Below are 23,770 nucleotides of genomic sequence, written 5' to 3'. Positions count from 1 at the left end.
GAAGCAGTCCATGTCCAAATGCAGCAAGACCTGGACAATATCCAGTCTTGGGCTGACAAGTGGCAAGTAACATTCGTGCCACACAAGTATCAGACAATGACCATCTCCAACAAGAGAGAATCCAACCATCGCCCCTTGATGTTCAATGGCATTATCATCACTGAATCCCCCACTATCAACATCCTGGGGGTTACCATTGAGCAGAAACTGAACTGGACCAGCCATATAAATACTGTGGCTACAAGAACAGGTCAGAGGCTAGGAATCCTGCGACGAGTAACTCATATCCGGACTCCCCAAAGCCTGTCCACCTACAAGGCACAAGTCAGGAGTGTGATGGAATACTCCCCACTTGCCTGGATGAGTGCTGCTCCCACAACACTCAAGAAGCTTGACACCATCCAGGACAAAGCTGCCTGCTTGATTGGCACCACATTCACTCCCTCCACTACTGTCTTACAGTAGCAGCAGTGTGTACCATCTACAGATGCACTGCAGGAATTCACCAAGACTCCTTCGACAGCACCTTCCAAACCCATGACCACTACGATTTAGAAGGACAAGTGCAGCAGATAGATGGGAATGACACCATCTGGAAGTTCCCCTCCAAGTCACTCACCATCCTGACTTGGAAACATATCACTGTTCCTACACTGTCGCTGGGTCAAAATCCTGGAGCTCCCTTCCTAATAGCACTGTGGGTGTACCTACACCACATAGACTGCAGTGGTTCAAGAAGGCAGCTCACCACCACCTTCTCAAGGGCAACTAGGGCTGGGTAGTAAATGCTGGCTCAGCCAACGAAGTACACATTCCGTAAATGAATAATGATTTATAAAAAAAAACTCTGGGAGTAGTTTATAGGCCCTCTAACAGTATCTAAACTGTATGACAGAGTACAGGAGGAAATGCATGGGGCATGTAAAGAAGGCACTGCAATGATGGGTGACTTTTCTTTAAATTCATTTTATGGGATGTGGGCGTCGCTGGTGAGGTTAGCATTTATCCCTGATCACCCTTGAAGGTAGTGGTGAGCTGTCTTTTTGAACCGCTGCAATCCATGTGGTGTAGGTACACCTACAGTGCTGTTAGGGAGTCCCTGGATTTTGACCCAGTGACTTTAATCTACATATAGATTGGGCAAACCAGATTGGCAAAGACAGCCTGAAAAATGAGTTCACAGAGTTTATTCAGAACAATTTCTTAGAGCAGTACATTCTAGAGGCAAGCTTGGAGCAGGCTATCCCAGACCTGGTAATGTGCAATAACCACATAGCAAAGAAACCTCTAGGCAACAGCAATCATAACATGCTAGAATTTTACATTCAGTTTGAAGGTGAGAAGTGTGGGTTTAAGATTATTGTTTTAAACCAAAATAATGATTATTATAAGGTTATGAAGGCAGAGTTGGCTAAAGTGAACTGGGAAAAGGGGAATTAATAATTGAAAACAAGAACGGTAGAAACAATGAACAGGTATTTTGTGTCTGTCTGTATTGTAGAAGGCTTAGAAAACTTCCCAAAGATACTTGAAAATCAAGAGATTTTCAATCAAACAGAGGGAGGAACTTAAAACAATCACAAGCACAAGAGTAAAGGTGCTAGGAAAACTATTAGACCTAAAGGCACAAGTCCCCTGGACTTGAAGGCCTGCATCCTAAGGTCTTAAAAGAAGTGGTGGAAGAGATAGTAGATGCATTAGTTATTGTCCAAAGTTCCTTAAATTCTTGAAGATTGGGAAATAGCAAATTTATTCAAGAAAGGAGGGTAACAGAAAGCCGGAAACTACAGGCCAGTTTTCCTAACATCTATAATAGGGAAATTGCTAGAACCCATTACTAAGGAGGTAGTAGCAGGATATTTAGGAAATCATAATGGGATCAGGCAGCGTCAACATGGTTTTGTGGAAAGGAAATAGTATTCACTAAATTATTAGAGTTCTTTGAGGAAGTAACAAGCAAGATGGATAAAGGGGAACCTGAAGATATTGTGCACTTGGATTTCCAAAAGACATTTGATAAGGTGGCACATCAAAGGTTACCACACAAAATAAGAGCTCATGGCGTTTGTTTGGGGGGGCTGTGGGCGGGTAGCATGTTAGGATGGATAAATGACTGAGATAAAAACAAAAAAACTGCGGATGCTGGAAATCCAAAACAAAAACAGAATTACCTGGAAAAACTCAGCAGGTCTGGCAGCATCGGCGGAGAAGAAAAGAGGTGACGTTTCGAGTCCTCATGACCCTTCGACAGAACTTGAGTTCGAGTCCAAGAAAGAGTTGAAATATAAGCTGGTTTAAGGTATGTGTGTGGGGGGCGGAGAGATAGAGAGAGAGAGGGGTGGGGGGGGGGTGTGGTTGTAGGGACATTGACATCTTTTGATGATCTGCTTCTATCACTGCTTGTTTGTCCCTACAACCACACCACCCCCCCCACCTCTCTCTCTCTCTATCTCTCCGCCCCCCACACACACACCTTAAACCAGCTTATATTTCAACTCTTTCTTGGACTCGAACTCAAGTTCTGTCGAAGGGTCATGAGGACTCGAAACGTCAACTCTTTTCTTCTCCGCCAATGCTGCCAGACCTGCTGAGTTTTTCCAGGTAATTCTGTTTTTGTTTTGGATAAATGACTGGTTAGCTAACAGGAAGCAGAGAGTAGGGATAAATGGGTCTTTTACAGGTTGGCAAGCTGCAACTAGTCAAAAGCCACAGAGTGCTGGAGCCTCAACTACGTACAATCTATATCAATGACTTGGATGAAAGGACTGAAAATCTGGGAGCTAAATTTGCCAATGACACCAAGATAGGTAGAAAGGTAATCTATCAAGAAGAGGAAAGGAGTCCCTACAAAGGGACAAGATGGGTTAAGTGAGTGGCAAAAATTTGGCAGATGGAGTAAATTGTCCAATTTGGCATGAAGGATAGCAAAGCAGTAAATATTTAAATGGATAAAGACCACAGAACCTTACAGTACAACAGGATTTGGGTGTCCTGGTACATGAATCTCAAATTTAGTATGCAAGTTTAGCAAATGATTTTGAAGGAAAATGGAATGTTGGCATTTATTGCAAGGGGAAGGGAGTATAAAGGTAGGGAAGTTTCACTGCAGCTGTACAGGGTTTTGGGAAGACCACATCTGGAATATTGAGTACACTTTTAGTCTCCTTATTTGGAAAAGGATACAATTGTGTTAGAAGTTCAGAGAAGGTTCACCCAATTCAATCCTGGGATGAAGGACTTATCTTAAAGGTTAAACAGGTTGGGCCTGTATCCATTGGCCTTTAGAAGAATGAGGTGATCTTATTGAAACAGAAGATCCTGAGGGGACTTGACAAGGTAGATACCAGGAAGATGTTTCCTTTTGTGTGGGAGACTAGAACCCAAAGGACACAGTTTAAAGATAAGAGGTCCCCCTTTTAAGATGAAGATGAAGGAGAAATTTTCTCTCTTAAGAGGGTCATTAGTCTGTGGAATTCTCTTCCTCAGAAAACTGTGGAGGCTGGGTATTGATTTTATTCAAGGCTGCATTGGATAGATTTTTGATTACAACAGAGGCAAGGGTCATGGGAAGCAATCAGGAAAATGGAGTTGAGGCCACAATCAGGTCAGCCATGAACTTATTGAATGGTGGAGCAGGCTCGAAAGGTCGAATGTCCTACTCCTGCCCCTAAGTCCCCTGTTCTTATTTTCCAAAGATCTGCACGTGCCAGATCCAGTACTGAATGGTAGTGGTCAACTGAACAACCAACCAGAAGCAGCTCCACAAGCATCTTCAATGTTGGGGGAGCCCAGCACATTAGTGCAAAAGACAAAACTAAAGTATTTGTAAGCATCTTCAGCCAGAGTGCTGACTAAGTGATCCATCATGGCTTCCTCCTGAGATCCCTACCGTCACAAATCCCAGTCTATAGCCAAGGAATGGCTGAACACATTGGACACAGCAGAAGCTATGAACCCTGACAGCATCCTGGCTGTAATACTGAAGACTTGTGCTTTGAGAATTAGCTGCACCCCTAGTAAAGCTGTTCCAATACAGCTACAATACTGGCAACCACTTAACAAATCAAAAAACGCCCAGCAAGTCTTGTCCACAAAAAGCAAGACAAATCTAATCAAGCCAATTACCAGCCCATCAGTCTATTCTCCATCAGCGCAGTGTTGAAAGGTGTCATGAACAGAACTATCAGGAAGCACTTACCAATAACATGCTCATCAATGGTCAGTTTGGGTTCTACCAGAGCCAGTGTCAGACTTCATTAAAGCCTTTATCTAAACGTGGACAAAAGCTGAATTTAAGAGGTGTGGTGAGAGTGACTGTCATAGACATCAAAGCAGCACTTGACCAACTATGGCAGCAAGGAGGCCTAGCAAAATTGAAGTCAATGGCATTCAGAGGGAAAACCATCTGCTGGTCGGAGTCATACTTAGCACAAAGAGGGTTGTGGTTGTTGGAGGTCAACCATCTTAATTCCAGTACAGCACTGCTTTTGCTGTCTTTTATCCCTGGATTATTATTTGGATTTTCCTATAATGTTATCTCTCACCTCTTGCCAATCATGGTGATTTTATTTGCTAAGTAGAGCATCAACTGTTAGCTTCAGTATTTAAAATCGATAAACTGAAGTTTCATGTACTAATACATGAGAAAGCTGTGAACATAGCCATATACACTACACCTGTCATAAGTAAGGCTTACATGCTCCCCAGCTAAAATTGGTCATTTATTCACTATTTAGAGCTGAACAGCTCTTCACTTGAGAGTAACTTGAGAGTTCCAATGCTCAATGTGGGCTGGGCAGGGAAGAGATGAACATCACTGAAAATGTAGCACTGTTTGCAGCCACCTGCTATTTAAAAGAGAGTCTGTGTTATCTGCTGCCCAGTGCAAATGCAGTTGTAATTTAGTAAAACACTAAATTCTGCCTTGAATACATTCAACTCAACACTTGACAATAACTCACCATATTTTTATGATGGGGAAGTAGTATTGTAAGAAAACAATCCGTCACACTGCACTGATTTGGGGATTTCGAAAACTTCAAGACTCCCAAGTCTATTAGATGAAATGACCTCTGTATTGTGTGCATCATCACTCTGAAGAAGTGCTTTCAAAAATTCAATACATAAAAATTCCAAATATATTCTTTATTGTTCAGAAAAAATGAAATCTAAAATCATATACAAGAAAATTTATACAGGCTTTAAAATTAGCCAAGGAGATGATTCATATAATCAATATAAAATTTCTAGTTAGTTAGAATAGACAATATTTGAGTGTAGATAAATGATAGGTTACCAAACTCCATCAAACCATAAGTTTATAGCATTAATCATTAGACCCTCATTTACAGTGCTGTCATTTAGTCTACTCAGTGCTCTGTAGGACCATTCACTTATTTCCCAAAGCAGTTAAAAGGAAACAATAAAACCCACACAATGAAAATAAATTTCATTAGTCACTCTTATGATAGAAGAAATTAAGCATTTTATGCCTGATTTCTAATTCTGCTCCTGACACAGTCAGTTGCCTTACAAAATAAAAAAATCCATCCAATGTTGTTATATTCTCATTGTTTAAAATAGCATTTAATAAAAAGAAAAACCTACCAATGCTTTAAACATTGTGAAATTATACATTCAACTAGAGATATGCACTTCCCATGTAAATATTTGATCACCAGTCTTCATAGAACAAGCCCCACTTTGTACTTGATTTAAAAAAAAATCATACCTTCATGCTTTTGTAATAAAACTGTTGTTGTTTTATTACAAAATGAAGTGGGGAGAAAACAACTTTTATTTGAAGGGTTTATTTCAAATAACATTCTTAATCTGGTCAGATAATTGATTTGTGTACTCATGAGTTTCTTCACCCTTCATTTCTCCAAATTGAGTTGAATTGCTAAATCCTGTTAATTAATATGCCTGTTTTCAAAAAGTTCAGAGGATTTCAAAGGAGTAACTAGAGCATAATTACTCATTTTTTTACTTGCTCTATTTTACTGAAGATATTTAGGTAGGAGATGGGAGTTGAAGTGTGGCAAGTTTAAAAAAAACTAAACTTACAGCACATCTCAAAGTCTGGAAGGCAAATGGGCAACGTAATATGGTACTTCAGGAGCATCGGTAGTTAGTAAAGATTTCACAGAGGATTTGATTTAGATTGTCATTTTCAATAAATTCTGTTGATTAAATTCACACTCAATTTCTTTTGATACAGAACATATGAATACGTAAAGCACAAACAGGAAAGAAATTCTGGTCTACAGATGGTGTGGTTTCAATATTCTCTACCTACTGTTACTGAACAGGTTACAGTAATAGTAACGTGACTAGCAATAAAACAGTAAAAATAAATGATCAAACTAGCCAGTTGATTTTAAATCCACATTATGCAAGTTATTCGATATACTGCCACAACAGAATGTTAACATCTCCATTCCATCTCTGCTTCAAATGCTGCTGTCTTCCTGATAATACACTGATTTTTGATTTTCACAAATGCAAGGCATTTGTATTAGTACATTGAGCCACTTTTAGTATTAATTTCTGGTGAACAAATTAACATTACTAGATCAATTTCTAGCAAGATTTGGTTCGATGGTGGGTTCACTCTTCCTGTAGCTCAAAGCCATTCCCAGCCATCCATAGCTCTCCTCTAATGTAACAGGTCACTCAACCCAGAACCCTTTCATATTTATTGGCCAATCCAGAGTCCACAGTGTATGTCCAAACATAAGCACACTTCACAGACCTGTGCTTACTAGCAGTGAATGATGTTGTAAAACAAGTGTACAACAGTTACAGGTTGCTCACTTTTTCTGCTCAAGAGTCATTTATAGGAAACATTGCTCTTTTGACAAAATCTTTCTTCATCCATTGCTAGATTTTCAGTCGGTTTAAGTAACAGATTGTCAAAGATGAAAGCATGTGCCTCTCGCAATATATTTTGTTCTCACACTGGTTCGAATATACATCATGGGACATCCTATCCTTAGACTACTCACACAAGCTCCAATACTTAATGATGGGTAGCACAACTTGATCAAAATATTTCTTCATTTTATCCATGAAAATAATACTCTAAGCAAATATGTTTGGAATTTTAGGAAAAGCATAGAGTTTTTTTTAAAAGCCAGTACAGAACTGGTGAAAAATGATTAATCTGGAATGTTAACTCCGAGAGTAAACTACAGTAGCAAGAAATATAAAAATAGACTGCATTAGCTTTAACAAGAATGTAAAAAAAGAGATTAGTGCAAGTAAACCTGGGTCACTTAAGACAGAGACAGGTGAAGGGTTATCCACCTGAAACATATGAACTCAGTTTCTCCCTCCGCTGATGCTGCCTGACCTGCTGAATATCTCCAGGATTTTCTGATTTTTTTTTGAGAACTGCCTCGCTGCTCAGCTGGCCTGATGACTTCACTAACAGCATCCAAAACAGCTTTTAGGAAATGCTATGGGGAATTGAGGGGGTGGCCAGCTTCAGAGTCGCCAGATGTCAGGGCACAGTGCAGCCAGCTGGGGAACCTGTTATCACATGATTTCCAGGCTGGTTTGCAAATGAAGTTCCTGCTGTTCGTTAGGAGCCTCTTAGTGAATACACTGAGTTGGTAATGTCAGGCCTAAATTAAAAGAAAGAAAATTGGCTCAGACTATTCTTCTTTATAAAGGGAAGAGGTTATGGGAATAAACTCCTGAGACTTTTACCCCTTTAAGGGGATGTATCAATTCCCTATAAAGCAGCTGGGACTACAGAGCCAGAACTGCCTCTCTTTTTCCTTCTATCCTGTATTAAAAAAAAACCCTTTCAGCTTCCCCAACTTTACTGAAAAATTGAAAGCAATATCTAAAACACTTCAAGCAACATTGAGCTTTTCACAGCTTCTACTTTTGGACTACAGAGGATGTCAGTTACGAAAAGGGAGTATTAAGCCAATTCTCCCAAACAGCCTGTCAATTTTAAGAAGTCTGTAAATCACCATCAGAATCTGTATCACTTAAAATATGTAAATCACATCATTAAGAAAAAAATGAAACAAATAAAAGTACATAAAGAGTCAGAAGAAGAAAAGGTAAATTCATGATGTTACATATACATTAATTCTTCAATTTGCAAAATGAACTTTAAAGAAACTGAACCAGAGAGACTCCAGTGCAGGAAGGCTAAAGATAAGCTGAACATACATGGAAGAAAAAATAATTTTGGCGTATAATCTTCCAATTAAGAATTGATAAAATTGAAAATCCACATTTATGGAGAAGACAATAGTGAACTTGAATTTTCAGTAGATTGCCCTTATCATGGTGTTTTATGCTGAGGCCATTTTGTGATATTATAGCAAAAAAAATATTTTATTATCAATTTAAAAAAAAATTTAAAAAGAGATAATCCAAATGTAAAAATGTCAGCTGACATAAATAACACACAACTAGATAAATCTGTAAACAGTACAGTTCACTCTAGTTGTAGAAGCATCTGCAACTGGAAAGTACATTTAACTGTAGGAATTCCTTTTTCCAAAATACAGCCTTTACATAAATTACATTGACACAAGTATGATTACAAGATACTTAAATAAATTGGAGGTGAATTTCCTGGGGCTTCTGCCCACCATAACTTTGGCAGAAGGTAGAAGGATACCTGGGTTACACTTGTAAATGCCCAGTTACAGTAAAAGAGCAGGTGAAACCCTGAATAAATCCACCCCCACCCATTATCTTATTATAAAGTCTTCACTCATCACCAGCACCTCAATCCAACCTCTCAGCAGCTCCTTTTAGGTTTCAACAACATATAAGGAGAGGAAGGAAAGTGTTGGTTTGTGTGCATGTATAAAAGACAACCTTTGATGATTGATTGTCAACAGCAAACACTACTGCCCTTCAGATTAGGCATACCACACATTAACACACTTAAGGAGCGTTCACCTGATATGCTAAGGTGGGCAGAGAAAAAAAAGTAAATAAAATATAAAGTGGGAAACTTAAAGGTAGTACAGTCTTCCTGATGTCAGGCAAGTTCAAGACAGCATTTGTGAAGGAGAAGATAATTGTTTGATATATTTCTTCTCACGAAACTAAGCCATTGCTGCCATAATGGATGCAACACAAACAGGGCTTATTTGAGAGAGTGGTATAGTTTCCAACATTTTAGTAACAATGGGAGATATTTTGTTACCCATGTAGAAAGTCCCTCACAAAATACTCTTTTTGGAGACCTATGGTATTTGCTCATTTATTTTTGGGGTATGTGGAAGAGATGGTTGATGCTAATATATACTTATTCCAGGGTTTTGAAGTTTACAATATGAAAGGACTGATTTGAGGTGGTATTCACAAATCACAATTTGCAACATTCTGGTCTAAGGGCAACAAGGCTCTTCAAAGTTTGTAATGTAAACACAACAACTAAGGCTTCAGTTGATCTATCTACCACATTAGTTACTGCTTTCAAGATACAAGTAGCACCATTTCAAATATAGGCATAGTCAGTTCACATAGTTGAAACAATGTCTGTGCTAGAGAACAGGTTTAAAATGGATAGGGCACAGTTTGAGAAAAATGTGGCAGGAAACAGCTTTCAATCCTGAGAAAAAGTGGGAAACTGTAAACATGTTTCTGCAGATGGACAAAGGTTGCAATGCCCCATTATTAGAACAGTAACAGGTACAAAATAAGTAACAGATACAAAGGTTTAACAAATTGATTAGAATCCAAACATCAGTACACTAAAATGTTTGCGTGTTGAAAACTTAATTGGCAAAAGAAAAACACTAAACAGATAAGATTACTTCAAGGCACAACAGGTTTTAAAACTTGTCAATAAAATCCACTTCAAATAGTGCATTTGGTGTCATGAATTTTCTTTTGGTTGTGAGGGGGAAGGAAAAGATAAGTAAAGATTTCTAGGGAAAAACGTTGGTATAAACTTAAGATCAGACAATGATTATGTAGTACTGTCAAAAATGAAAAAACCAGTACCAAACAGTGACAGAATGGAAAAAAAATACAAGGGTGTTGGTATCAACCAGTCAATTTGGAATGACAGTGGGGAGAAACCACTCAATCTTAAACATTTTAACAGAATGTACGATGTTACACTGCTTAACCTTTAACCTGTTTTAGACTCCTGTAAACATTTGCATGCAGTTATTGCACTGTAGACACCAATGCGAAGTTAAAGATCAATAGACTGGATTTAAAAAGAAAAACTTGCACTTACTTTTTAAATTGTATGTATCTACTTATCTTTAAGTATGGTCATTCAACCTATGCAGTGTAGAAAGCAGGATGATTCAGACAGCAGTGAACTGTATAAAATACATGGAGCCATGTTTAATTTGAAGGTTTGGGGCACAGTAAGATGAAGATGGTGCATTTTATCAACCCAATTTGACCTACATACATGTACCTGCTAGCCAAGGTCTGGTGTTCAAATGTACTTGGAAAAGCCTCGTGTTTGTAAGCTGTAATTTAGTTCAGTGGTTTTAGGTTTAAACAGTGAATTAAACAGACAAGTGGCAGATCCAAGTTTGAGCTAGAACTGAAAGATCTTAATTTGTTCTACTCGCATTCTGACAATTAACATGATGGCCTTCTACCAATACTTGCTCATTTTAGTGCAGCTTAATTTCTGCTCTTTAGTTTCCCACACACATTTCCATTGTATAATTTGCTGACCAACCCCCACCCCAAGTAACTACTAGTAAAAACAAATTGCACTATTTCTAAAGTGTCTGCAGTCATTCTAATAAACTTTGAATGATTGAAACATAAGTACAAAATCCTTCAAAAATACTAATTATCTCGAACAGAAACTAGCTTACATTTAATAATTTCCTTTTCTCCTGTGCCCCCAGCCTGCTTTTGAGTTGTCAACTCATCTCCAATTTTCAAAATTGGTCACATATTAAAGTAGTTCAACACCACATGTTCTCCATGGAGTGCTACAAGACAAATGATTTTTAGCTTAAGTTCTTTTTGGTTTGGGCTTTCTTGTACTTCTCTTGCTAATCCCATTTCTTTTATTCATTTTAACTTTCCTTTCTATAGTGGAAGTGTAGTTGTATGGACACCCTTTCAACATATCCAAGATGAATGATATATGTCTCATGTAAAACATTCTACACAATTAAATAGTGTTTTCATTGAGTGAACTAGAAATGTGTTAACTGACTTACTAGTAGTATTGGTGGGCAGATATGTTTAAATCAGCCGCCTGGGTCTGGGTTGTGAAAATGCACATCTCCAATTGATCCGATATGGTGTCACAGTAGTTGCAATTACTCAAGACTTGAAGACATGTACAGCCCGTATGACAAACTGCCTGCAGATGGGGCACTCACTCATGCGCTTCCCACACTTAGTACACGTGACCATATGGCCACACTCCAGCAGCACACAGTCAATTGGAGAGTCCATGCATATTTTACAGAGATTCTCATCGACACCTGATGGTTCATTCCCACCTACGCAAAATAAAAAACAATTAATGCAAAATGCCACTATTATGATGCAGACAGCTATGCAATAAACTGGTTGAGGCCAAAAATATAAATTTTAATTTGCATAGTCATACTGAGAAAGCCAGTGCTGAAGAATGAAACACTTCCTATTTTTGATACTTGGCTCTCACCCATAGTCTCAACATTAACAAATTTATTGCCTGGGACAGGGGTGCAACTCTGCAATGTCCAAGCATGGAAGCAGAGTGTTACTTGGTCACCGATCTCAGTCTGTCATACAATTTTGGTCTGTTGATTACACTCACACTCGGATAATGTAACTCCAGCCAAATTATAGAGTAGGTTTTGGGTTTTTTGAGTACATCAAAGAGACCCTGCAATGCAGAAATTTCACCCAGGTTTACGCATTGAGGTTCTGAGTTTGAAATCAGCCAACTTAATGGGATGAAAGTCTCATTTCTCTCTAAGGTTACAGGTCCGAAAGTGAAGCGAGTCAATACAGCTTTAACCTGCACAGAACAAAACTGATTGGCATTAAGCATGCAGACCCACAGACTTGGTTCTGTTGGAAATGGAAAACTTACACTTGGACAGTGGTAGTACTTTTCTTCAGTTTACGTTAAGGCAAATGTTAGGATACTTTTGGTTTCTATCAAATTCAGGAAAACTTTTAAACAAAAATCAACATTCCAGCACCAACATCCCTTACTGTGCTGTGTGGTCTGTTTCTGTGCTGTAAATACTATGGAATACTCTGTACTAATCCATACAAAGAACAATCGTAAGGGTCTCTTAAAAGCTACAAAGTGAAATTAATGCAGATTCTTACCACCTTCTGTTCTGGGTTCAGAAACTGTCAAGGAAAAAAATTAGGAGAGAAAAAATATATCCCACACAATAGGATTAAATACCTAGTATGGTTATCTGATTCTATATATGGAACTTCTCTTACCCTGATTCTGAAGGTCCTTTTGTTCATTGTACAGTCTTGTCACTCTCTCCATTAGCTCCCACTTTTCACAACATCCCTTGTAATTTACAAAATTTCGTGCTAGTATTTCCTTTAGCTGACGCACTGTGAGAGCTTCAATATCTTCAATGCAAGTCAAGTCTGATAGAGAGGCTCGATGCCGGCCTGGGGCAACTATCTCCTCTGAATCGATGGACTAGGGCAAAGATCACCAAAACGGATAGTATTAGTGATTACAAATAGGTATAGTGTTTAGAGTATCATGCAAAAACCAATCATTTATTCCACACATTAGTTACAGGAACTATAGTAACAATGTAACACACCCCGATGCACTGCAATTTTACATATACTAAAAGATCTTCAAAAACTTGACCAAACAAATTTGGCAGATGTCTTATTTGGGATGATAAAATTGATGAAAAAAAGTGTTTTCTTCCTATTCTTCTCAGAGCACGCTGAAAGAAAGTTAATCTTTCATTTCATCAAGGAGAGGAATGGACTTCACTTAAACTGGCTGGAATTACTGTCCTATTGACTCAAGTAATTAGGGCAGTAGATTGGGCTTTGCGCTAATACAGGTTCAGGGAGGGTTCAGACAAAGGTAAATTTAATTTAATAATTACATTTCTAAAACAAGATTAGATAGAGATGGCAGTGCAGGAAATATACTACACATGAAGCATGTGGGAGTTTGTAGAGGGCAGCACAATCCTAGGCAACCACATTTGAAATAAACATCTGCATCTTGGGGAACTTTGGCTCCCCAAGAGTTATTAAGCTGGGACCTGAGGTACAGACATTGCAGGGTATCAGGGAGGAGAGTTCCTGTCCATTTTGACCCAGGAGAGAGTCACATCCCTTAGGTTTGGTGGTGATTTGGATTTGGTTAATGGTCAGGGGCAGGAGGGCATGACTGTGATCTAGGTAGGTAAGGGGACCACAGATGCAATGGTGGCAGAGGCTCAGCCTTCGTCCTTGTCCAACAGGTACTTGCTATTGGTACAGGTGAAAATAAAGACTTCAAGAAGGATGGGCAGATTGACTATGGTTTTATGGCATAGGAGGCTATTCGAGTCAGAGGAGTGAAAATGAATATGTTTGTGGTAGGGACGGTATAGTCAGGGGATAGATATTAGTTCCTGCAGCCTAAGCTGAGAGTTCTGAAGGCCTGCTCAATGCCAGGGTTAAAGCCACATCCTTGTGGTTGGAAAGGAACTTAGAAGACCAGGAGGATCCAATTGTTACTACGTAGAAACCAATGACTTCTGTAGAACAAGTAATGGAGGTTCAATTGAGGGAGTTTGGGGAGCTAGTGTGCAAATTAAAAAGAATTTAAAATGTTATAATCACTGTTACTAACTGAGTCATGCAGAAATTGGAATGGATATAAATAGATTTGCGTTTAAATGTGTGGCTGAAAGAGAGTTGTGGGAGGCAAGGAATTTTAATTCACGGATCCTGGTTATGTTACGAGGGAAAGAGTTGAGCTCTATATAAACTGGGCTGGGACCATGAACCTGGTAAACTGAATAACTAGGGTGATCAATGGGGCTTTAAACAACTAGGGGGTGGGGGGGAGGTTTAGATGAGGGTAAATTTAGAAGTCTGAAAAGCCAAGGCCATAGAACATGTAGTATAAGGGTCTGGTACATACAGGGTTAATGTGGGACTAAGTGCAGTACTGCCCACACGTTGATGTAAGAAGGCACATGACCCAGAGCCAGGGTCGGTCTAGAGATGGACAGAGATATGTAAAGACCTAAGATGGGGTCAGCTCCACACCTGTACCCTCTACTGTATATAGTTATGAGTTGTTAGTAGAGACTTCAACTTAATATACTCAAGACTATGAAGCCTATTTTATGGTGCCCGAAGCAGGATCCTTCATGTTGGTAGCGTCTGGATCAAAAACCCTTATCTTCACAAGAAGCAGAAAAACTAAGAAAAAGGACACCTTCAATGGATTCTGAACTGAAACAAACTCCCAACTGAAGCTACAGAGGCGGAGAAAATTCACCATAAAGAAAAAGCTCCAGAGAGAAAAGAGCCTGGAAGCAAAAAGGTAGAAGTTTTGCTCCAGCATAAAACCCCATTGAATTTCCCTTGGAAGGCCAGCTCCAGCAAGCAGAGCTCACAACCTGCAGGGTGAGATAAATCTTTTTGTTAAATTCCAGGCTAGCCACTTCTGAGAAACCCCTTTTCAATCATTCAGAAACTCTATTTGAAAGAAACCCATCGCTGATCCTGATCCCCAACTCCAAGTTTCAACACGTGGCTTCCAAGTTCGGCAAAGAGAAGAGAAAATTAAATTAATAATTACTTTTGTCTATTTTTGGGTACCTCATGATCGTTCGATTTTCCTAAAGGCCAAGCCTGTAATTCTTTTCTAAACGTCCTGACTCGCAATGCTATATTGCTGATTAAATTAAGTCAGCGGCCAGCTGACCCATGCAGCCATTGCAGACCCTTCTTTGGGCAGAAATGTGCTGCTGCCATTTTGGAAAGCCTGCCAAAAGCCATCAAGTGCGGGAAGATCTATTGCTCAGCTGATAACAGTGGTGCCATCTTGGAAGTCTGTAATCTCTTAAAACTGTATCCACACTTTAAAAAAAATCTTCAAAATGGATCACAATTCCACACATCCAGCTCCACTGGGGTTAACGCATTGCCTAGACCAGTCACAGAATTGGAGTCTTTTGAGGGAAAGATTTTTAAGATACAACATTGCTACAGGCCTAAATTAAAAAATAAATCAGCAGCAGAACAAGTCAATACACTTTACTCAATTCAGCCAATTGCAGATGACATAATTGCACAAGCTATCAATGAGTCATCTGCCAAATCTGATGATGTTTTAAAATCTTTCGATGTTTATTTCGACCTGAGATCCAAAAAAATGCTGGAGAGCGCCAAATTTAATGAGCGAGTCCAACCTGTCAATTCATTCAAAAAAGATTACTACAGGCCGCCAGAGGGGTGTGAATATGGCGATTTAAAGTCTAAGGTCATCTGACACAAAATCGTGGTGGGTATTGCAGACAATTCATTCCCTGACCTCCTACTAGCTAAAGGTGATTTTCCCCTGGACAAGACAATTCAGCTAGTGAGACTGAACTATGTGAACATACCAGAACCATGCTAAGGGGAGAGAACACGACTTGGGGCAGAAGCCAGCCCTCAGTCCACCATATCAGGTCACAGAAATGCAGGGACCATCCAAATCAGGGAAAGCAGTTCCTGAACCACCCAGCAGAGTGACCTTGCCAGCGCTGCAGTGTGAAGCACCCTCACAGGGGAAATCAGTGTCCTGCGAGCACTACTCAAGCAGTGCTTCCACTGTAACTGACAGGGACACTCTAGTAAACTGTGCAAGTTGAAAAAACAGCACCGCACAGATAGCCCAAAGATAATCCACAAGGGTGAGACCAAAAACCCTGAAGACATACAGCTATGTTCCTTGGGTGACACCAGAGAATGCAGCTCTTGACTTTGGAATGCTCAATCCTAGTAAATGATCATCAAACAAATTTTAAATTAGATTCAGGTGCCAGTGTGACCATCCTGTCAGATAAGGAACCATGGATCTAAGGCCTTTGGATTCGAACAATGGACACTCCACTTTATGGAGCAGGGGGAGTTTGACTCCCTGTCATCAGCAATGATCCTTGAACCACTGAGGTATGGCAACAAGGAGATTTTTGAGCTGAATCGGAATCAGCTTCCCTCTCTTCTCAGCAGGGATGCCTGTGTAACCCTTGATCTCCTCCAGATGGCAGAAGATGCCAAGACTACCACTGTCGTTAGTCAGCCAGAACAGCACAGTCCTGAGTCCTCAAACACTAGAGTATTCAGACTCTGATTTCACCTGCAATCCCTCTTCTCTTTTTGTGGAGCAGGTTTGTACGTCATCACTCCAGGTCTGAGTAAATCCCCAATGGTTAGACCAACCTACCACACAAGAGATTACCATAGCACCTCTGGTGGAAGAGGTACCAGAGAAGGATCAACAATCTGAGAAGCCTCTACCTCCAACTACGATGATGGTACAGTTGGGAGACACACCAACCACTGTGCACACACAGCATCTTCTAGCCAGCGTCCCAGAAGCACAGGGAAGCTGGAACCTTGTGGCAGTCTCACACCATCAACAACAAATGACAGAGATAAGCACGCTATCCAATCTTCTTGCCTCAGCCTCAGAGAGCTTCCTGACAGCCCAAACAGAAAAAGAAGGAAAGGCACCATTTCCATCCATCCTGTAAGAAATGGTCAAGGGTAACAGCAACCATACACCTTCAAACCAACTAGACCAACCAGGCATGGTTTAACATCAAGCAATGGAAGAAATGGATGAAAGCATATCCAGATGCCAGTCCAACTTCCAAGCTAACAACAAGAACCAGAACCACTAGAGTCTACCATTCTCCAGACAGAACAGGAAACGAGATGTGGGAGGGTTATAGGGCCTCCAGGCTGCCTGAACCTCAAACTTCAAGGACTTGAAGGGGGAGATGTAATCGCAATAATGTTGGAATGGTATTAAGGTTTTAACAATAAGGTAAATGCACAAGACTTGAATAATGTAAGACTTGAAGTAAACTAAAATATCTCTATATCCATGGGATAAAGACTTGGGAGATGTAGTAGTAGGGTCTGGTACATACAGGATTAATGTGGGACTGAGTACAGCACCGCCTACACAGTCACGTAAGACGGCACATGACCCATGTTTAGAGATGAACAGGGATGTGTATCAGCTCAATACCTGTACCATCTACAGTATATATGTACATAGTTATGAGTTGTTAATAAAGACTTGCTGTCAATATACACAAGATTACAAAGCCTACTTCATGGTGTCCGAAGTTGGATTCTTCTGAACAGAGTAGCAATTTAGCTAGAATTAGTCAGTGTTAGGAAGGGATGAAATTTAATAACATTAATATGACATTAGTGACCAAGGCCACATCAGGGAAAAATAGCAGCAAGTTAAAATTAAAGATACTATACCTGAATGCACAAAGCAATTGTAATAAGATTCTTTTTTAAAAGATGAGTTCATGGGATGTGGGCATCACTGTCTAGGCCAGCATTTACTGCTCATAATTGTTTTTGAAGCTAGTGGTTAGCTGCCTTTTTGAACCTCTGCAATCCACGTGGTGTAGGAACACCCAGAGTGCTAGTAAGAAGGGTGTTCCAGGATTTTGACCTAGCAACAGTGAGGGAATGGTGATAATAGTTCCAAGTCAGGATGTTATTTGTCTTGGAGGGGAGCTTCCAGGCAGTGGTGTTCCAATAAATCTGCTGCCCTTGTCCTATTTGGTCATGGGTTTGGGAGGTGATGTCTAAGGAGACAAGGTGAGTTGCTGCAGTACATCTTGTAGATGGTACATACTGCAGCCACAGTGCATTGATGCTGGAGGGGGTGAATGTCGAAGGTGGTGGATGGAGTGCCAATCAAGACAGATTAATGAATGGCACAAATAGAGATAAATGGGTTTAGCCATTACTGAGATGTTGTTGCAGGGTAACCAAGACTGGGAACTAAATATTCCAGGGCACATGACTTCTAGAAAATATAGGCAAAAAGGAAAAGGATATTGGATAGCCCTAATAGCAAAGGATGAGATAAACAGAGCTGAGAGTGGCTGAAGACAAAAAGGTCTAAAATTTTTTTGTGATAGGGAATCATGTAATTATTGTACTTTTTATGATGTGTAGTAAAATGCAAATGCTTCTGGGCCATTTCAAATGGGAGGAATTATTAGGCTTCAAGTGGGTAGTCGTTCCCTTGTTTACCTTCTATTACTGTCAAGACTGTGGACTAACTTATTTGTAACAAACCACCAAAGTGACCTCAGCATTTTAGCATTCAATGCAGTCAGTGCATATAATACAGGATGAAGTCCATACTAACAACAGAATTATATATGCTGGATTATGTATATGCAAAGTGAAGCAAAGGACTATGGCAGTTCGTCAAACTATTTTCCAATGTGGCCCCATTTTAACTCACCGCCACCTTCAAGGGCAGTCAGGGATGGGCAACAAAGGCTAGCCTTGCCAGCTATGACCACATACCATGAATGATTATATATATAAAAAATAACTTTTGAAAATTAACATAACCTCACATGCCAACAAAAACAAAACAGCAATAATATGGCATAGTAAATTTGGTATGTTATTAAAGTTTGTATATTATAGATCAACTTATAATAATTCATCATGTAAATATGAAAACCTGTAAATCTGTATTTTTAAAATACTTAGTCAAAATGTTATTATTTTATGTGCTCATGTAGGTTTCAGCCAATCCATTCTGACAGAAGACCAAGTGAAGCTCCTCTCTCGCCACGTCCACACACACTCATGCCCTACCTCCCATCAACACTCAGCACCCCACACTCAACCCTTCCCACTCTCTCCACCCACCCCCATTCACTCAACTCCTCCTCTTTCTCCACTTTTCTCCCTACCTGGATTTATCCATTTTGCTCAGATGTGTGGGAGCTGGAGTGGAAAAGCAGGAACAATGATATTGGATCAAATGGAAACATTTTATAAATTAGACTCAAAATCTAAATCTTTGTAAAACATTGATTGATGTTGAGAGAAGCAGCTGTCAGGGCCCAAACTCCGGGCCTGGAATTCCACACGTCCCCACCAGGCGGGCCAGGGAGTGCAGCCTATTCCATCACTGGATATTTGGGAAGGGGCAAGATTCCAAGTAGGCTGAGCAAGAAGCAAGTGCAAAGTGACAACCGCTGCCCAGGGCAGGATATGGTTGAGACCAGTTCTGGCTGGAATCTCCCTCCCTCCTGGATCCGGAGCCAGAACCTGAAATCAAGCCAGACCTGCTGAGTTTTTCCAGGTATTTTTGTTTTGGATTTCCAGCATCCGTAGTTTTTTGCTTTTTATCTGAAGTAGAGTTGTGGTTAGGTTGGGGCCGAGTTGCTCCATTGAAAACAGGACCTCAGATTGGGCAAGATGATCCAGCCATCCTTTGCCAGTGGCAGTAACTCCAACAGCAGAGGCAACCCAGCACAGAAGAAGAGCCGCAGAGACTCAAAACGTTAACTCTGTTTCTCTCTCCACAGATGCTGTCAGACCTGCTGAGTTTCTCCAGCATTTTCTGTTTTTATTATAGGACAGTGTTCTGCAGACTGCACATAGGAGCTGCTGCTACTGGGGGCACAGCCTCTACATTTCCCAATCACAGAAAGAGTCAGATTGGTGGCAGATTAAAGAGAAGGGTTGGTGGAAAAAGATTTAAAAGGGCAGAATTTCATGAACCAAAAGTCAGAATTTTGCCAAACAGCAGAAACTTCTCATCCCTAGATAAAGGCAGTAGATAAAGGATCTCAACCAAGAAAAACAGAATGTCAAACCAGTTTGGATGGAGCTACAAAATTACAGAGGACAGAAAACAGTGGTGGGAGTAATTTACAGACCTTCTAAAAATAATCAGTCTTGGACAGAGCATATTTTAGGAAATTAGAGGAGCATATACCAAGGAAAATGCAATATTCCTAGGGGCTTTAATCTTTTTGCAGGGTGAGCAAATCAAATAGGCAAAAGTAGTTTGGAGAAGAAGTTCATGAAATATATTTGAAACAATTTTCTGGAACAATTCAGAGAACAGTAACATGCAATAAGACAGGGGTAATTAAGAACGCCGCAGTAAAAGATTCTCTGGGGAGCAATTTCTAATTTGCCCACTACTCAGGCTAGGCTGACTGGTCTGTATTACTTCAGCTACCCCTTCCTTCATTTTTAAACAACATGGTACAGCAATGCATGCAGTCAGAGGGAATTGGAAAATGATAGTCTGAGCCTTCTCTATTTCTTTCACTTGTTTCTCTTAGCAGTCTGAGATAAATTTCATCCAGGCTTGGTAATTTATCTTTCAAGGATACTAAACTTCTCAATATTTCCTCCCTCACTATGTTTATTTTATCCAATATTTCATCTCCCACAACTACAATTTCTGCTTCATCCCACTCATAATTCAGAACCATGCCCACATCTTCTGCCTCCACACATACATTGCATTTTTAGTCTTTAACCAGCCCCACTCTTTCCTAAGTTATCCTCTTGCTCTTCATGTATTTATAAAATGTCATTGGGTTCTCCTGGATTTTAGTTGCCAATATTTTTCATATCGCCTCTTTGCCTTTTTAATTTCACTTTGCATTTTCTATACTCCTCTGGACTCTCTGCAGTATTGAGCTCTTGATATCGGACATAAGCTTTCTTTTTTTGCTTGATCCTACTTTGACTTTCATTCATTCATTCAGGGTGATTTGAGAGTCCCACCCTTTTTCTTCATGGGAACATATTTGTTTTGAACCTTCTCCTTGAATGTCTCCCATTGTGCTGACACAAATTTACCTTCAAGTAGCTGTTTCCAGTGTTGCTAAAATTACTTTGCAACTTAGTAAAATTGGTCTTTCCTCAATTTAAAACTTTCACTCTTGGTCTAGCTTAATCCTTCCCCATAATTATCCAAATCTAACTGAATTAGGATCACTACCACTAAAATGCTCCCCCACTTTCCACTGGCCCCAACTTATTCCCTAAAACAAGTCCAGAACTGTCCCTTCTCTCGTAGGGCTTGCTGTATACAGGCTAAAAACTTCTCCTGCATATATTTTAAGAATTCTGTGCCAACTGTATGTTTAACACTAAATCAATACCAGTTAACACTTGGTAGTTGAAATCCCTTATTACTGCCCTTTTCAGCAATTTTACTACATTTTTTGCTCTTCTATCTCCCTCTGTTTGGAGGTCTATGGGATACTGCCAGCAGTGTGATTTTCCCGTTTTTATTCCTCAGTTCAATCCACATATCTTCATTTGATGATCCTTCTAGTAAATCAACCCTCTTCATTGCTGTGATTGCTTCTTCAATCAACACTTTTAATCCCTCTCTCTATCCTGTCTGAAAACCCTATTACCAAGAATTTTGAGCTTCCATTCCTATCCTTTAAGCCACTTTAAAATTGTGGAATTAGATTTTTAAAAAATAACCGTAGATAAGCAATGCAAACATTTAAAAGAGATAATTTGTTGTTCTCAACAAATACATTCCCTTGAAGAATAAAAATTCCATTAGAACTAGAAGTTAAGGATAATATTAGATCAAAAGACGACTCTTACAATGTTGCCAAAACTAGATTTTAGGGTACTAGAAACTGGCAAAATAACCAAGAAATTGATAAATAGCACAAAAATAAAGTGAATATAAATTAGCAAAAATATGTAGAGTAAAAACAAATTCTAAGAGTGTTAACAAGAATGTAAAAGGGAAGAGACTAATGCAAGCAAATATGGGTCACTTAAGGTAGTGACAGATGAAAGGTTATCGGCCTGAAACGATAACACTGTTTCTCTCTCCGTAGATGCTGTCTGACCTGTTGAGTATTTCCAACATTTTGTTTTTTTTTTTACAGAAGAAATTATAATGGGGAATAAAGTAGCGTTTTAAAAATATTTTCTGTCTGTCTTCACACTAGAGGACACAAGAAGCATACTGCAAATTGTGGGGAATGAAAAGTCTAATGGGAGTGAGAAACTTAAATGTAATTGGGGAGAATTTTTCCTATGGCGAGCGGGCTGGGCTGGAGCGGGCGTGGACCAGATTGCTGCTTGTGATCGGCTGCGCGCTGCCATTTTATGCGGGCAGGCCAAATAAAGCCCGACCAGCGTAAAGTGCAGCCGTAGCGCTCAGCGCTACCTGTGTGTGTGTTTGTGTGTGTGTGTGTGTGTGTGTGTGTGTGTGTGTGTGTGTGTGTGTTTGGGGGGGGGGGGGGGGGGGGCCGACCCAAGAGAGCAGCAATCACTCGGAGATTGAATGGATTGGAAAACTTTTGAAGTAGTAAAAATTTATTTAAACATGCCCCTTCACGTTTCATGTGACAGTGTCACATGAGCTGGGACATGTTTGTGAAGTTAAGGAAATTTATTTATTTTATTGAAAAGCTTCAGGAAACCTCATCCCGCCCATGGATAAGGTTTCCTGAAAAATGCAAAGGCTGCTTGGGCCCTTGCAGCTTTCTTAACAAGTTTAAGTACTTTTTAATGGCCATAATTGGCCGTTGACAGTTTGACAGGTGCGCAGCTGCCTTTGGCGCGCGCCCGCCAAACGAAATATCGAAATGACGTGCGATGACGTCAGGACACACACCTGGCTGTCTTCACGCATCATTTTACACATCAGCGTGTCGGGCCTGCCCCCGCACGCCAACCAGAAGAATTAGCTCATTAATATTGAAGAAAAGTACTGGAAAAAAATAATGAGTCTGAAAACTGACAAATCCCCTGGATCTAATGGCCGACATCCTAGGGTTCTAAAGAGATAACTACAAAGATAGTGGATTGATTTTGATCTTCCAGAATCGTCTAGATTCTAGAACCATTCTCAAAGATTGGAAGGTAGCAATATGCACCCACAATTCAAGAGTCACAACTGTGAGAAAATGATTAGCTCAGGATGATTGGAATTTTAAGAGTTGCCCAAGTTTAAATGCTGGAGTTGTTTTAGAATAGCATTGAAATAATGCTCTGTGGCACTGAGTATAATTGACCCCACTCAATAAAACAGGCTACTTTTGATTGAAAATATGATCAACACAGTACACTCAGCACATTACTGATCGCTTAGGAAAACTGACCACAAATCTGCTGGCCTGCAACTGTGTCATTTACAAAATTCTAGAAACAAGAAAGACTACAGTGTAGCACACCAAGAATGAAGATGTAACACACCTCAGTCTCATCCTCTAGTTGTGACACAGGCTCGTTTGGATTCTCTTCCGTCACTTCTGCATTCAACTGTGTATGTAAAGATGAGAAATTACATTACACTCATATTTCAGCACAGTCAGTAAAATGAAAACTAAATTGATTAAGATTAAAGCTCATAACTAATACTGAAAGATTATACAAGTGACCACAAATTGTTTGTAATTGGAGTTCACTATAATTCCAGTATTTTTCAATTTCTATGCAAACAGCACAAACCATTCATAATGATCTACATCACATGAATCATGCTGTTTGTGCAGACTGCTTTACAGGTTTACCAGTAAACCTAACACAGTTCTATTAACTGTTATAAACAAAGAAGTTCTTAATTTCCGTATTGGAAGACAAACCAGAAATAATACATGCAAATGATTAAATTCCTTTTTGCAACCAAAAACTTTAAGAAATTAGTGAATTTGGTTTGTGTATACATCTTCATTGTTCACTTCTGTGCTGCATTTAATAGGTTAATAATTTATTCACAAGACAGTCAAATGGTCAATATGACTTAATTTTC

At 39.7% G+C, this 23,770-nt stretch overlaps 1 protein-coding gene across 2 annotated transcripts in view; it reads right to left on the bottom strand.

The window, feature by feature from the left end:
- Nucleotides 1–5,126: 5,126 nt before the first annotated feature.
- The window catches only part of LOC121283486 (E3 ubiquitin-protein ligase rififylin-like), a 90,990-nt gene continuing 72,346 nt past the window's right edge, over nt 5,127–23,770 (bottom strand). For both annotated transcript variants that reach the window (XM_041198119.1, XM_041198120.1), the window contains exons 5-7: nt 23,215–23,280; nt 12,424–12,637; nt 5,127–11,474 (exon numbers count right to left, since the gene is read on the bottom strand). In XM_041198119.1, coding sequence (XP_041054053.1) covers nt 11,293–11,474; nt 12,424–12,637; nt 23,215–23,280 — 462 coding nt within the window. In that variant the 3' untranslated portion in view covers nt 5,127–11,292. The remainder of the gene's footprint in view (nt 11,475–12,423; nt 12,638–23,214; nt 23,281–23,770) is intronic.

The sequence above is a fragment of the Carcharodon carcharias genome, chromosome 10 (assembly GCF_017639515.1).
Source record: "Carcharodon carcharias isolate sCarCar2 chromosome 10, sCarCar2.pri, whole genome shotgun sequence".
Lineage (NCBI taxonomy): Eukaryota > Metazoa > Chordata > Chondrichthyes > Lamniformes > Lamnidae > Carcharodon > Carcharodon carcharias.
The sequence above is the reverse complement of the archived record's forward strand: the minus strand, read 5'-3'. Positions and strand labels throughout refer to the sequence as shown.